Genomic DNA, 14,907 nt, shown 5'->3' with positions numbered 1-14,907 from the left:
CTACAAAGGATAATAAATGGTAAAGCCCAACATAAGGAGGCAAGCTATACCCTGGAAGAAGCAAGAAACTAATCGTCTTGGCAACAAAACAAAGAGAATGAAAGCACACAAACATAACCTCACATCCAAATATGAATATAACGGGAACCAATAATCACTATTCCTTAATATCTCTCAACATCAATGGCCTCAACTCCCCAATAAAAAGACATAGATTAACAAACTGGATACGCAACGAGGACCCTGCATTCTGCTGCCTACAGCAAACACACCTCAGAGACAAAGACAGACATTACCTCAGAGTGAAAGGCTGGAAAACAATTTTCCAAGCAAATGGTCAGAAGAAGCAAGCTGGAGTAGCCATTCTAATATCAAATAAAATCAATTTTCAATTAAAAGTCATCAAAAAAGATAAGGAAGGACACTTCATATTCATCAAAGGAAAAATCCACCAAGATGAACTCTCAATCCTAAATATCTATGCCCCAAATACAAGGGCACCTACATATGTAAAAGAAACCTTACTAAAGCTCAAAACACACATTGCACCTCACACAATAATAGTGGGAGATTTCAACACCCCACTCTCATCAATGGACAGATTATGGAAACAGAAATTGAACAGAGATGTAGACAGACTTAGAGAAGTCATGAGCCAAATTGACTTAACGGATATTTATAGAACATTCTATCCTAAAGCAAAAGGATATACCTTCTTCTCAGCTCCTCATGGTACTTTCTCCAAAATTGACCATATAATTGGTCAAAAAACGGGCCTCCATACCTGAACATAGTAAAAGCCATATACAGCAAACTAGTTGCTAACATTAAACTAAATGGAGAGAAACTCGAAGCAATCCCACTAAAATCAGGGACTAGACAAGGCTGCCCACTCTCTCCCTACTTATTCAATATAGTTCTTGAAGTTCTAGCCAGAGCAATCAGACAACAAAAGGAGGTCAAGGGGATACAGATCGGAAAAGAAGAAGTCAAAATATCACTGTTTGCAGATGATATGATAGTGTATTTAAGTGATCCCAAAAGTTCCACCAGAGAACAACTAAAGCTGATAAACAACTTCAGCAAAGTGGCTGGGTATAAAATTAACTCAAATAAATCAGTAGCCTTCCTCTACACAAAAGAGAAACAAGCTGAGAAAGAAATTAGGGAAACGACACCCTTCATAATAGACCCAAATAATATAAAGTACCTCAGTGTGACTTTAACCAAGCAAGTAAAAGATCTGTACAATAAGAACTTCAAGACACTGAAGAAGGAAATTGAAGAAGACCTCAGAAGATGGAAAGATCTCCCATGCTCATGGATTGGCAGGATTAATATAGTGAAAATGGCCATTTTACCAAAAGCAATCTACAGATTCAATGCAATCCCATCAAAATACCAATCCAATTCTTCAAAGAGTTAGACAGAACAATTTGCAAATTCATCTGGAATAACAAAAAACCCAGGATAGCTAAAGCTATCCTCAACAATAAAAGGACTTCAGGGGGAATCACTATCCCTGAACTCAAGCAGTATTACAGAGCAATAGTGATAAAAACTGCATGGTACAGAGACAGACAGATAGACCAATGGAATAGAATTGAAGACCCAGAAATGAACCCACACACCTATGGTCACTTGATTTTTGACAAAGGAGCCAAAACCATCAAATGGAAAAAAGACAGCATTTTCAGCAAATGGTGCTGGTTCAACTGGAGATCAACATGTAGAAGAATGCAGATCGATCCATGCTTATCACCCTGTACAAAGCTTAAGTCCAAGTGGATCAAGGACCTCCACATCAAACCATATACACTCAAACTAATAGAAGAAAAACTAGGGCAGCATCTGGAACACATGGGCACTGGAAAAAATTTCCTAAACAAAACACGAATGGCTTACGCTCTAAGACCAAGAATCGACAAATGGGACCTCATAAAACTGCAAAGCTTCTGTAAGGCAAAGGACACTGTGGTTAGGACAAAACGGCAACCAACAGATTGGGAAAAGATCTTTACCAATCCTACAACAGATAGAGGCCTTATATCCAAAATATACAAAGAACTCAAGAAGTTAGACCACAGGGAAACAAATAACCCTATTAAAAAATGGGGTTCAGAGCTAAACAAAGAATTCACAGCTGAGGAATGCCGAATGGCTGAGAAACACCTAAAGAAATGTTCAACATCTTTAGTCATAAGGGAAATGCAAATCAAAACAACCCTGAGATTTCACCTCACACCAGTGAGAATGGCTAAGATCAAAAACTCAGGGGACAACAGATGCTGGCGAGGATGTGGAGGAAGAGGAGCACTCCTCCATTGTTGGTGGGATTGCAAACTGGTACAACCATTCTGGAAATCAGTCTGGAGAATCCTCAGAAAATTGGACATTGAACTGCCTGAGGATCCAGCTATACCTCTCTTGGGCATATACCCAAAAGATGCCCCAACATATAAAAGAGACAGGTGCTCCACTATGTTCATCGCAGCCTTATTTATAATAGCCAGAAGCTGGAAAGAACCCAGATGCCCTTCAACAGAGGAATGGATACAGAAAATGTGGTACATCTACACAATGGAATATTACTCAGCTATCAAAAACAACGACTTTATGAAATTCGTAGGCAAATGGTTGGAACTGGAAAACATCATCCTGAGTGAGCTAACCCAATCACAGAAAGACATACATGGTATGCACTCATTGATAAGTGGCTATTAGCCCAAATGCTTGAATTACCGTAGATGCCTAGAACAAATGAAACTCAAGACAGATGAACAAAATGTGAATGCTTCACTCCTTCTTTAAAAGGGGAACAAGAATACCCTTGGCAGGGAAGAGAGAGGCAAAGATTAAAACAGAGACTGAAGGAACACCCATTCAGAGTCTGCCCCACATGTGGCCCATACATATATAGCTACCCAATTAGACAAGATGGATGAAGCAAAGAAGTGCAGACCGACAGGAGCCGGATGTAGATCGCTCCTGAGAGACACAGCCAGAATACAGCAAATACAGAGGCGAATGCCAGCAGCAAACCACTGAACTGAGAATAGGACCCCCGTTGAAGGAATCAGAGAAAGAACGGGAAGAGCTTGAAGGGGCTTGAGACCCCATATGTACAACAATGCCAAGCAACCAGAGCTTCCAGGGACTAAGCCCCTACCCAAAGACTATACATGGACTGACCCTGGGCTCTGACCTCATAGGTAGCAATGCAGATCCTAGTAAGAGCACCAGTGGAAGGGGAAGCCCTGGGTCCTGCTAAGACTGAACCCCCAGTGAACTAGACTGGTGGGGGGAGGGCGGCAATGGGGGGACGGTTTGGAGGGGAACATCCATAAGGAAGGGGAGGGGGGAGGGTGATGTTTGCCCGGATAACGGGAAAGGGAATAACAATCGAAATGTATATAAGAAATACTCAAGTTAATAAAACAAAATGAACGTTTAAGAAAAGGAATGAAATAAAAAAAAAGAAGCAGTGAAGCATTCACATTTTGATCATCCGTCTTGAGTTTCGTTTGTTCTAGGGATCTAGGGTAATTCAAGCATTTGGGCTAATAGCCACTTATCAATGAGTGCATACCATGTATGTCTTTCTGTGATTGGGTTAGCTCACTCAGGATGATATTTTCCAGTTCCAACCATTTGCCTACGAATTTCATAAACTCGTTCTTTTTGATAGCTGAGTAATATTCCATTGTGTAGATGTACCACATTTTCTGTATCCATTCCTCTGTTGAAGGGCATCTGGGTTCTTTCCAGTTTCTGGCTATTATAAATAAGGCTTCGATGAACATAGTGGAGCACGTGTCTCTTTTATATGTTGAGGCATCTTTTGGGTATATGCCCAAGAGAGGTATAGCTGGATCCTCAGGCAGTTCAATGTCCAATTTTCTGAGGAACCTCCAGACTGATTTCCAGAATGGTTTTACCAGTCTGCAATCCCACCAACAATGGAGGAGTGTTCCTCTTTCTCCACATCCTCGCCAGCATCTGCTTTCACCTGAGTTTTTGATCTTAGCCATTCTCACTGGTGTGAGGTGAAATCTCAGGGTTGTTTTGATTTGCATTTCCCTTATGACTAAAGATGTTGAACATTTCTTTAGGTGTTTCCCAGCCATTCAGCATTCCTCAGCTGTGAATTCTTTGTTTAGCTCTGAACCCCATTTTTTAATAGGGTTATTTGTTTCCCTGTGGTCTAACTTCTTGAGTTCTTTGTATATTTTCTATATAAGGCCTCTACCTGTTGTAGGATTGGTTAAGATCTTTTCCCAATCTGTTGGTTGCTGTTTTGTCCTAACCACAGTGTCCTTTGCCTTACAGAAGCTTTGCAGTTTTATGAGATCCCATTTGTCGATTCTTGATCTTAGAGCATAAGCCATTGGTGTTTTGTTCAGGAAATTTTTTCCAGTGCCCATGTGTTCCAGATGCTTCCCTAGTTTTTCTTCTATTAGTTTGAGTGTGTCTGGTTTGATGTGGAGGTCCTTGATCCACTTGGACTTAAGCTTTGTACAGGGTGATAAGCATGGATCGATCTGCATTCTTCTACATGTTGACCTCCAGTTGAACCAGCACCATTTGCTGAAAATGTTATCTTTTTTCCATTGGATGGTTTTGGCTCCTTTGTCAAAAATCAAGTGACCATAGGTGTGTGGGTTCATTTCTGGGTCTTCAATTCTATTCCATTGGTCTATCTGTCTGTCTCTGTACCAATACCATGCAGTTTTTATCACTATTGCTCTGTAATACTGCTTGAGTACAGGGATAGTGATTCCCCCTGAAGTCCTTTTGTTGTTGAGGATAGCTTTGGACAACTGGTTCTTAAAAGGTCAAAAGGGATTATATCGTATAGCAAAGGGGTCATTGCAGGTTCTCCTCTGACATCTGTGAGCTTACCATTAGCCCTGGAAGGATGGATGGATGGATGGATGGATGGATGGATGATGGATGGATGGATGGATGGATGGATGATGGATGGATGGATGGATGGATGGATCAGTGGTTTCCAATACCAGGCATAATTTCCCTCTTATTGAGCAGATCTTAATTCAAATTAGAAGACTGTTGGCTATCAGCAAGGCATGTTGAGAGTGAGAGAAATAGTCTTTCCTAGAGAAGATTCCTCCCAATTGTTTATTTAATACCAAATTGTCAGCCCTTGGTATATTATATACATACAAGTATCAATAATGTCCTGAGCTGGCTCTATTTATGTATTAAAGGAAACAGTATGCATAGTACATTTATATATAAAGAATTTATATGTTAAAGGAAAGGGGCTATACATTTGAGAGAGATGGGGAATAAGATGGTACATGGGGGACCTGAAAGAAGGAAAGAGGAGGGGAAATGGTGTAATTATTTAAACCTCCCATGCTCAGTCAGCAGCGTGACTGTTCAGTGGCATGGCAGACTTGTTACAGGAAAATAAGGGAAGGGACGTCCACCTGTGCTGAATTGAGCTTGCTTTTAAGTGTTCTCAAATGTTGTCATTTTCTCCTCTGGCTCATATTATGTTGGGACACTCTTTTGCAATTTTCCATTTCAGCTGAGGGTATTTTCTAAGATGTAATTGTATTGTGGCACTGAGTTCTAAACTTAAGTAAAGCCTCAACAAAGTTTCAGTCTCCCAGAAACCTACAGTCATGCTCTCATTCAAGCCTGAGTGCTTGACTGATGACTTTCCAAGCTTTGTGTTATTTAGCAGAGCAGCTACTGAAATTAAAAGCATAGCTAACCTGCCCATGATCACACAGCAACCATAGTCATTCTGAAATTGACTACAATGCTAAGTTATTATGTTCATGAATTACCACAGACTACAGATACAAAAATGGAGCAGATCTTGGTTTCTAGTTAAAGTCATAAGGGAAACTTTTGATGGCATGTGAGGCCCCTCAAACCCAATGCCTTCAAGGGTGTGTGTAGATTCTTATGATCTAGGGTTGATAGGTCAGTCAGGTCTTCTGAGGGTCTCACCTGATCTTGGCAACCTGGAGCATTTGGGAGAAGGTCTGGTGGCTGGCTGGACATGGACTTGGAGTATTTGTGCTTTTATTCTACTTTTTCCTAAATTGAAAGGGAGATCTTGATGATTCGTAATTTTATAGGAAATTAGATGACATGGTGATACAAACTGCAGATCAAAGAAATGACTAAAACCATGTTAACCAATGTGGTCATCAAGATTTCAGCTGAGACTCCTTATGCTATAAAGTAGAACTCTATCACGGTGCTATTATTCTTCCTTCCCGACTCTAACTGGAATCAACTTTAACATTTCGAATGTTTATATTAGCTTCTTAGTAAGGTTCTAACACTGCTCATAGCCTTCGAAACTTGAGGTCATCTATTGATCTACTTCAAACCTCATATCAGCTCTCATCCTGTCCTAAGAGCAGAGGAATGGAATTACTTCAAATGTTGTTTTAAGATGTATTCTGCAACAAAGTTATTACAACTTTTTTAATAGCCAGACTGAGTATTAATACTTTCACTGTTTAACTTGCTTTCTCTATATTTATTCAAACCCTATTGAAATTGTTTTTCAATATGATCTAACTCATCTTCTCTTTTATGCCGCTTTATTTGTTGATTTTTTAATGTCATTCAAGACATTGGAAAGGCCTTCTCTTACAGCCCTTTCACTTTTCCTCCATTCTCAATTTGTTCATCCATAACATTTTTCAACTGTATGTTGATACCATCCTTCACTGTCATATCAGGAGACCTTCCTCTTCCTCTTTCTTTTAAAATCCACCCATTCCTGACTCTCAAGTCTTTTAGAATTTTGGTTTTTCTGTTCACTGTGGTAGAGTACATCTTTCAACAACTTTCTTAGAAAGAATGTTTATGACAGAAATTCCTAAGAACTTTAAGTATATCAAGATAGTTATAAAATTTTGAATTAGAAGTAACTTTCTGTTGGAATTTAAAGGAATTGTTCTTCTATTATCTAGGACAGAATACTGCTGTTGAGAAGTTTACTGTTAGTGTGATTTCTCATTTTTATCCCCTGAAACTTTTACCATCATTTTTTTTCTGACATTGTATAAAAATTTGAAATAAAGGCAAAGGTTGTCTTTTCCTGGACCTTATAATTTGACTCTTTAAATTTGGAAAAACAATGAAGTTCTCATGTTTCCTTGACTTGACAAGGTGCCCCTTGAATTGACAATTGATTTGACATGATGCTCCTTAAGTTGACACTGTCATACTTAAATAAAATGGAGCATCCACTCCATCTGTACCCACTCTCTGTAGCCTACTTTCTCTGTATCCAACTCTCTGGGGATCTGAGTCTCCTTTTTCTCTACTTTGTTAAATCCCACTAGTGCTCATTTCCTTATTCTGTCTTCTTAGAAAAAAGAGTGTTGCCCAATAACTTCTCCATGCTCCATTTATTATTGGAAAGGAACAATCACCCCTAACTGCAAAATAATGTCCATGGTTGTTTTGCCAAAATGATGGTATGTGTATAAATATTCAGTCTTGTGTTTTTAGAAGACACGCAAATGGCATCTTAAGCATGTTTGTGAGTTGCTACTGCTGAGCTTAGTAAATATTTGTAGGACAATAGTGTTATACAGAATAAACATTTCCCTAGTGTTTCCTCTTAAGTTCCAGAAGTAATTAGATTTAAATTAGTACTCCACTTTCCCTTTTTCCATAATCTAGCCATATTTCCTTCTATTTATTGAGTTCAAACATTTTCTTCAGATTGAATTTTAAATCTCTTTGCTGTTCTCATGAGAAAACCGTCTCCAGCTTAACCACTTTTTAACCCTGTGTATTGATCTTGGTTCAGTGAGGCACAGTTGCTAAATAGTGAGTTTGTATCATTGTACGACATGCTTATGAAATAACCATTTCTTTTAAACATAGTGCCAAGGTCAGTAGACCATCCTAAGTGGACCTGGCGGACTAAACCACAAAGCCGTGATTTTGATGAATTGAACCACATCCTTCAAGAGAGCAAGAAGCTGGGGAAAGCCCTTGAGAAACTCTCTCGAAGTAAGTTCACTTTCTTGACAATCATTGAAACCCAGAGCCAATGTTAAATTAGATCTATCCATCACTAGTGGCAATGATCATTTCTAACATCCTCATTATCATGGTGGAAGGCCGAGGACTGCAAAGGGAGCCAGCCTTGAAGGGAGGCTTGACTGTGTTGTGGCACAGATCTATCAGTAGGTAGGAGCTATAGGACCTCTTGGAGCACTTGCACTCTAATGTTTTGCATGGTTTCTGTCACATAGCACAAATGCACATCTAGTGCCATCTTCTTCAATCTTCTATGTTGAAAAATACTGGTTTGTCCGTTTACACTAGGAAGCACTCTTCTCACATCCATGAGTTGTAGATGTCTATCAACTTCTTGCAGGGCAGTAACTGGATGAAATTCATCTTAGATTCCTTTCAGAGCTGAGCATGGTGTCATGTAATTTACTTTTCCCCCAGAAGTCACATCTATATTCTGAGGGCACTGCATAGAGATTTCTGTGTCATCCAGAAGGTGACCACCACAGATAAATCACTTTCCTTCCATGAGATGTTCCTCTCATGACTAAAGCAGCACAATGTCACTGTGGCTCCCTGGGGAAGGGTGAGGTTGTAAGATAAGATGATCTTCAGGCAGATGCTTTTCAGTCAGTACCAACATCACTGCATCAGCAATCCAACAAGCATTTTTGATTCTGTGCCTTGGTGAATGTGTACTGAATTTGTAGATGTGCATGTGAACATTGTGATTTTAGAAACAAACTCATGGTATTCTTATCTTTGTTTGCATAAGTGCCCCCCCATGACATCTTCATAAACAAGTTAACATCATGGCTTCCTTTAAAGTTTTCTTTTAACAGAATGAAGACTAATGATTCTGACATGTAGCACTAGATTTTTCTTTTTAAATAAGATTTATTTATTTATTTATTTATTTATTTATTTATTTATTTAATGTTTATGAGTGCATTATTGCTGTCTTTGGACACACCAGAAGAGGTTATCAGATCCCATTACAGATGGTTGTGAGCCACCGTGTGGTTGAACTCTGGAAGAGCAATCAGTGCTCTTGACTGCTGAACCACCTCTCCAGCCCTAGATATTTTTCTAATGGTACAGTTTTACTAATTTTGTGTATCAAAGTTTATCATTGTCCTGTGGCAAACTTTTGATAGTGATTTAAACTATTTATACCTATGTGTATTTGTTCTTAGCTGGTACACTTATATATAGATTTATGTGTTTTATATATATATGTATATATACATATATAATTTTAATTTAAAACTAGTTCCATTTTTAGACTTTCATACAGTGAGGAGCTTTGAGAGGCTAAGCTGTTATAAGATGTTAAGCCCCCCAGATAGGATTTAGCAAAGCCCTGCTTTGAGCTAGATTTACTTTTAGACAAAAAATAAAAACAATAAAGTGGGTTTTCAGCTTATTACTGAATTGTCTCCCTGAAAGGAGCTTGATCTCATTAATATGGCAAAAGGGAGATTCTAATATTCCTAAATCTGACTATTTGGAGAAGTGATTAGGGCTGTAACAACTTCTTGATTGTTTATAAACAGTCGCTAAAAGAAGGATGATCACAGAACGTGACTGGTTCTTATACATATCCATCAAATGGTGCCCTGTAAAACAAGTCAGGGGCCAAGCCAGTATCTGACTTATTGCTCATTCTAGGTCCTATCTGGTCTTCCTCCAAAACTGTTTCTTGAGAGACCATGCCACTACCTAATGATGTATGTTCACGGTAGTGGATGTGTCAGTTTGCACTGTGCTGGATAACAGAGCAACACAGGTTGGTAAAGTCTATACTCACAGAACATACTTCTCATAGTTCTGAATATTAAGAGCTCCAAGATTAAGGTCCTAGGTAATCCATTTTTAGTGAAGTCCTTTATTGTTGTTTGTTTATTTGTCTGTTTGTTTTATAGGTATTGGTTTCTTGCATATCCTTGTATGGTGGAGAGGCCAGGCAGCTCTGTGGGCTCTTTTATGTATATACTAATACCATTAATGACAGAGAAGACTTTGTGCCATAATTATCACACACACACACACACACACACACACACACACACACACACATATATATATATATATATATATATATATATATATATATATATATATGAGGAAGCCACAAACATTTACACATATACACAGGTAGACCACACAACTGAGCTCTGCTTTCTGAAACTTGTGGTGGGCTTCTTTAATGTTTCAGGATAATGTAGAGAAGCAATAACCACAGAAACTGCTAACAACAGAGTAGAGAGGATACATCTGTTTAGTAATTTACTACTTCTTATAGGTGATGGTGGAACATTTATCTGAAGTTTCACCTTCTTCTAAAGGCTGTACTCGATCAGGTCAGGTTCACACAAGTTAAACTCTCTCCCTACTTGCTCAAAGTCCATGGAATAGTGTTCTTACCAAGAGGCAAATATCTCTTCACACCCAGTAGTCCTACTTGGAATCAGGGGAGAGAGATACTGTACTAGCATGAATCTTGGGAAGTGTTTTATTATTATGCTTAACAGAGTGACTTAACAGCCTGTAACATGCTCACCTATGTACAATGCAATAGAAAGGTAAGATTAGTCACACATATGAGTTTCTATTTCCAATCAGGTCCATTAAAGAAGATCAAAACAATTGCACAAAATTAATTTTAGTGCAATATTTACCCTAATGTGCACATTATCAATTTTATGTATGTTCCATGTAAAATGATCACTGGGACCTATGTCCCCAAATGTTAGTGTGAATTTTATTCCCAGCATATGTCCATGTGGACCAGTGTATTTGCAGGGATTGATCTCCACATGAGGGAGGACTAGCTGGCATACCAGGCAGCACACTCAATGCTAATAGCGCATACGGAAAGTTCCCTCTTGAATTTTAATAAGCTCCAGACACCCAGCTTTCCTTCATCACTTCACATACAAAGTATCAAAAAGAATAGCTAGTGTCTGGTGTCTCCAAGCTGGCAGCTTCCTTCCACTCTCCAAGGTATCAATGATTCTGTTGAAGTTAGTTTTGATAGTATCACCCATTGACTTCAGCTACCCAAGAGAACGGTATGATTTGTTGTCCTCATCCAGTGAAACTTCTCCAGCAGTTTTCAACTGTTCAATGGTTTTCTTTCACCTCTCTGACTTCTGACGTTTGGGGAGCTGACAGACACTTGGCCTGCATTGGATGCCCTCACAGCATTTCTTGTAGGTCTTCAATGAGAATTCTTTGTATCCTGTGATTCATCACTTAAATATGTTCTTTACTCTCTCTGTCCAGCTCATTATTCATCACTCCCAAACACTTAGTTCAAATGGGTTTATTTCACATCTAGACTTTTTCCCTCAGGCTTTCATAGAAGTCAAGTCTCGACATCTATCTCCAGTCAGGTATCCCATATTACAGTCAATATATGTAAAGGGAATGCAACTTCTCTTTGAGGTGACATTTTGGCACACTGTCTTAGATGGTGTTACTTTAGCCCTTCAAACCTTTATTTATTCTCTCTCCTTGTCAAATCCCCCACCACAACTAAATTTCCAAATATTGGTCATTTTTCCTTTTGTTTATGTTTTAAATTTGACTTCATTTCTGTGGTCTTATCAGAATCTTGTACCTTACACCTTAATATCATTGAATAGTTGATAAGAGCCCAGGAAGCCCAGTTTCTGCATGAAGTGGCACACATCATGTTTATATGCATTCTACAAAAGCTGCAAGGGAGTCTGAGCATTGTCTTGCATGGGAAGCAAAGAGAAGTATGGAGATAAGGACATTTAGGAATGAAAACTAGCCTTCCTCACGCTCATGGATTTTTCTCTCCAGTAAGCTCACACTGTAGGTCCCCAAGTACAAAACTGGTAGTTATTTCAGATGCCTCTATTTAGAAAGTCAGGGAAACTGCTTCTAGGTCTGACCTTACCCTGTTTTCAATATCATGTCTATGGTTTTCAGGTGTCCCATACTTCGTTGATATAACTCCCTATCATTTGCCTGTTCTTGTTTTCCTTAAAATCTCATCTTCTGGCATAGCTTCCCTTTCTAACAGGCCCAACCTTGCCTTGAGTCCTCTGACATGACTTCTCCGCTCATGTCTGGCTCTAGACTGAATTTGGATGTGGCATTTTGAGTCTCCTGACTGCACTTACCTGCCATTATCTGTTTGTCCTTTGTCTCCTCTTGACCCAGAGGACTCTAAGGACAAGGTTTCCTTAGCTTGTTGACTCCCTAAGACTTGGCAATGACTAGCACTGAGCACAGTCATGGTTTGCTGTCTCTATGTCTTCCACATATATCTTCTTTGGGATGCCTTTGTCTTCATTTTTGATCTGACTTCAGATTCCTTAATTGTGAACCATTGATATAAGATAGCACGAGGTTGGCTGATTGTGGGTTTGTTTGCCAGGAGATTTTACTGTGTCAAAATCATAAATTGGAGGGCTATGCTTAAAAACAAGTAGGTAAATCTGAGAACAACAAGCTCCAAGTGACGAGGCAGCTGTTTCCTGTCTAATGCACCAGTGAACTGCTACTCCCTAGGTGGTGAGGCTCTTAGTAATTTCTGAGTCTGATTCTCGCCAACATCTGGCAGCTTTCTTGGAAGAGGCAGTGGTAAGCGGGTGCCTTTAGGCCATCCAGACATTGCCTTGTTTGCCACAGCTCATATGAAAAGAGTTTTTGGAGCTTTTCCAGGGAAAGGCACCCAGCTATTGGGAAACAGAGGACAGTCACCAGTGCAGCATGACATAATAGCAATCTGTACTCAGTCAAGATAAAAAGTAACACAATTTTTTGTAACAGTCAATCATGAGTGTACAAAAGTAAATCTTCTCTGGTATAGCAGCCTGAGGAGCTAGAGCATAACAGCTTATGAGAAAAAGTAGGGGCAGATTATATAACAACCGACAGCTCATTCGTCACCACATTCATTTAGTGCCATTGAGAAATAATGAAGATAGGGACCTGTACTTCCTCTTTACATGTAATGCTGAAGTTATCAAATAAAAATGATCATTTCTACACTCGGCAGAAAGTGATGTAAGAGCTACGAGGGAGTGGCTTGTGACTTCATCACAAAGCACCACAATACTGCTGAGGCAGCAGCCCGCAGTGCGTCATGAGGATGGATTATTGTCAGACGTGAGGACAGATGCTCCAGCAAGGTGCACGAGAAAGGGAAAGCCTTGTATTGTTCGTGCATAAAGAACCAGGAGAGACACTGGAACTGGAAGGTTAGCTCGAGACAACTATGAGAAGAGGGAGCTAGGAGTGCTTCGAAGCCTCCTAAGAGTCAACTCCAGCCAGACTGTGTTGTACAGTCACCATACTGAGGCACTGTGGCAGACAGAATTGGTTTGCTACAGACCTCGAGGCAAGGACAGAGGGGAAGTCAACCTAAAATAAAGCAGTACCCATAGAATGGGAGCGAATGAACACGAAAGATGGTGCAGTTTACATAAATTGAGATGTTTCTGTGACCAAGGCGTGCTGATTGTAATGAAGGAAAGGTGAGGATAGAGATGGTACTGTGATTAGTTTCTTCTGCTTTAGGTTTTGTTTATAGGCAAGATTGCTTGGGGCCTGTACTCTAAATAAGAATAAAGAATTCAGGAGTTTGGAGGTAATGTAGCACTATACCTCAAACTCTGCTTCCGGATGCTGTGGGACATCTGAACAGAGTCAGCCACTGGCCACTGGCCTGCATCTCCAGCAAGCAAGTCATATATCAGGTTGTGGTTTAGGGTGGTGTTGACGTTGCAAATAAAGATATGGGAGTCGTTAATGCAAAAATAAAGAAACTCACAAGGCATGGAACACATATTTGAGATTCATGTAGTAAAATGATCAAGTGAAGAAAAATAAAATGAATCTTTAGGGAGACTGAATGAAAACAAAACAAGAATGTGCTCATAAAATCAGGGGAACACAGGAATGTGTTTAATAGAGCATGGATCCAGTGTTCGACAAAATCTGTAAAAGAAAGACAGACATACAACAGGCAAGTTTTCTCTGGGCTTGGCTACCACGGCTCATTGTGGTGGTATTCTAATGAGTGGAGAGCTGGAAGCTACATTATTTCTCTCTTATCTGAATATGCTATGAGGAGAATCATTCATCTCATTAGCTGTCTAAGAGCGAATGAAAGTTTCTTGTTTTCTACTTGGTGTTAGTTCACTTTGCAGACTTTACCTGACCAAACAATTAATGGGAGGCAGCATCATCTGTGGCTCACAGTTTCAGTCTGTTGTCACTTGCCTTTCTGCCCTCCTGTAGAACATAATGGAACTGGAAATAAGATAAAGAACACCCTTGACCTCAAGGTTGGTGGAAGCACAGAATCAGGACCCTGCTACAACCTTCAAAGGCAGACGTTTTAACCTTCCTTCTAGAATCACTTTTAGTGACTCTACCTTCTGAAGGTTTTGCCACTTCCCCAAATATTTCCCAACAGTTTAGGATTATGTACCCAGCCCAGGAGGCTTTGGAGGAGGGTAAAAGTTTGGTCCTATTCTTTTGCCAAGTCCTGTGCTCCCAGAGAATAAGACTCAGACTCAAAATGTATTTACAAATATCTTGGCCATATAGCTAGGCTCTTTTATGACCAGACATAACTATGAATAGCCCATTTATTTTAACCTACATTCTGCCGTGTGGCTGGTTACCTGTGCTTAGGTACTGTGCATCTGTCTTGCTACATCTTTCTGGGTGAATCTTCTGTATCTGGCTCTATCTCAGAATCATTTCTGCCTCCTGGGTGTCCTACCTTCTATTCTACCCTTTCCCATAGGCCATAGGTTTAATTGACAAGTCATGCATCCATACAATAGACAAGATATAATCTCTAAAGAGGACATTTGGCGTATAAACTATAAA

General features: G+C 39.6%; 1 protein-coding gene across 11 annotated transcripts in view; it reads left to right on the top strand.

The window, feature by feature from the left end:
- Positions 1 to 14,907, top strand: part of C5h8orf34 (similar to human chromosome 8 open reading frame 34) — a 539,213-nt gene that overhangs the window by 168,059 nt on the left and 356,247 nt on the right. For 8 of the 11 annotated variants that reach the window (NM_001109259.2, XM_039110519.2, XM_017593563.3 and 5 more), the window contains exon 4: positions 7,891 to 8,019. The exons of the other annotated variants lie outside the window; for them this stretch is intronic. In NM_001109259.2, coding sequence (NP_001102729.2) covers positions 7,891 to 8,019 — 129 coding nt within the window. The remainder of the gene's footprint in view (positions 1 to 7,890; positions 8,020 to 14,907) is intronic. 11 annotated transcript variants of the gene reach the window in all.

Source organism: Rattus norvegicus, chromosome 5 (assembly GCF_036323735.1).
Source record: "Rattus norvegicus strain BN/NHsdMcwi chromosome 5, GRCr8, whole genome shotgun sequence".
Taxonomy (NCBI): domain Eukaryota; kingdom Metazoa; phylum Chordata; class Mammalia; order Rodentia; family Muridae; genus Rattus; species Rattus norvegicus.
Note: the sequence above shows the minus strand (reverse complement) of the source record. Positions and strands in the feature narration are given on the sequence as shown.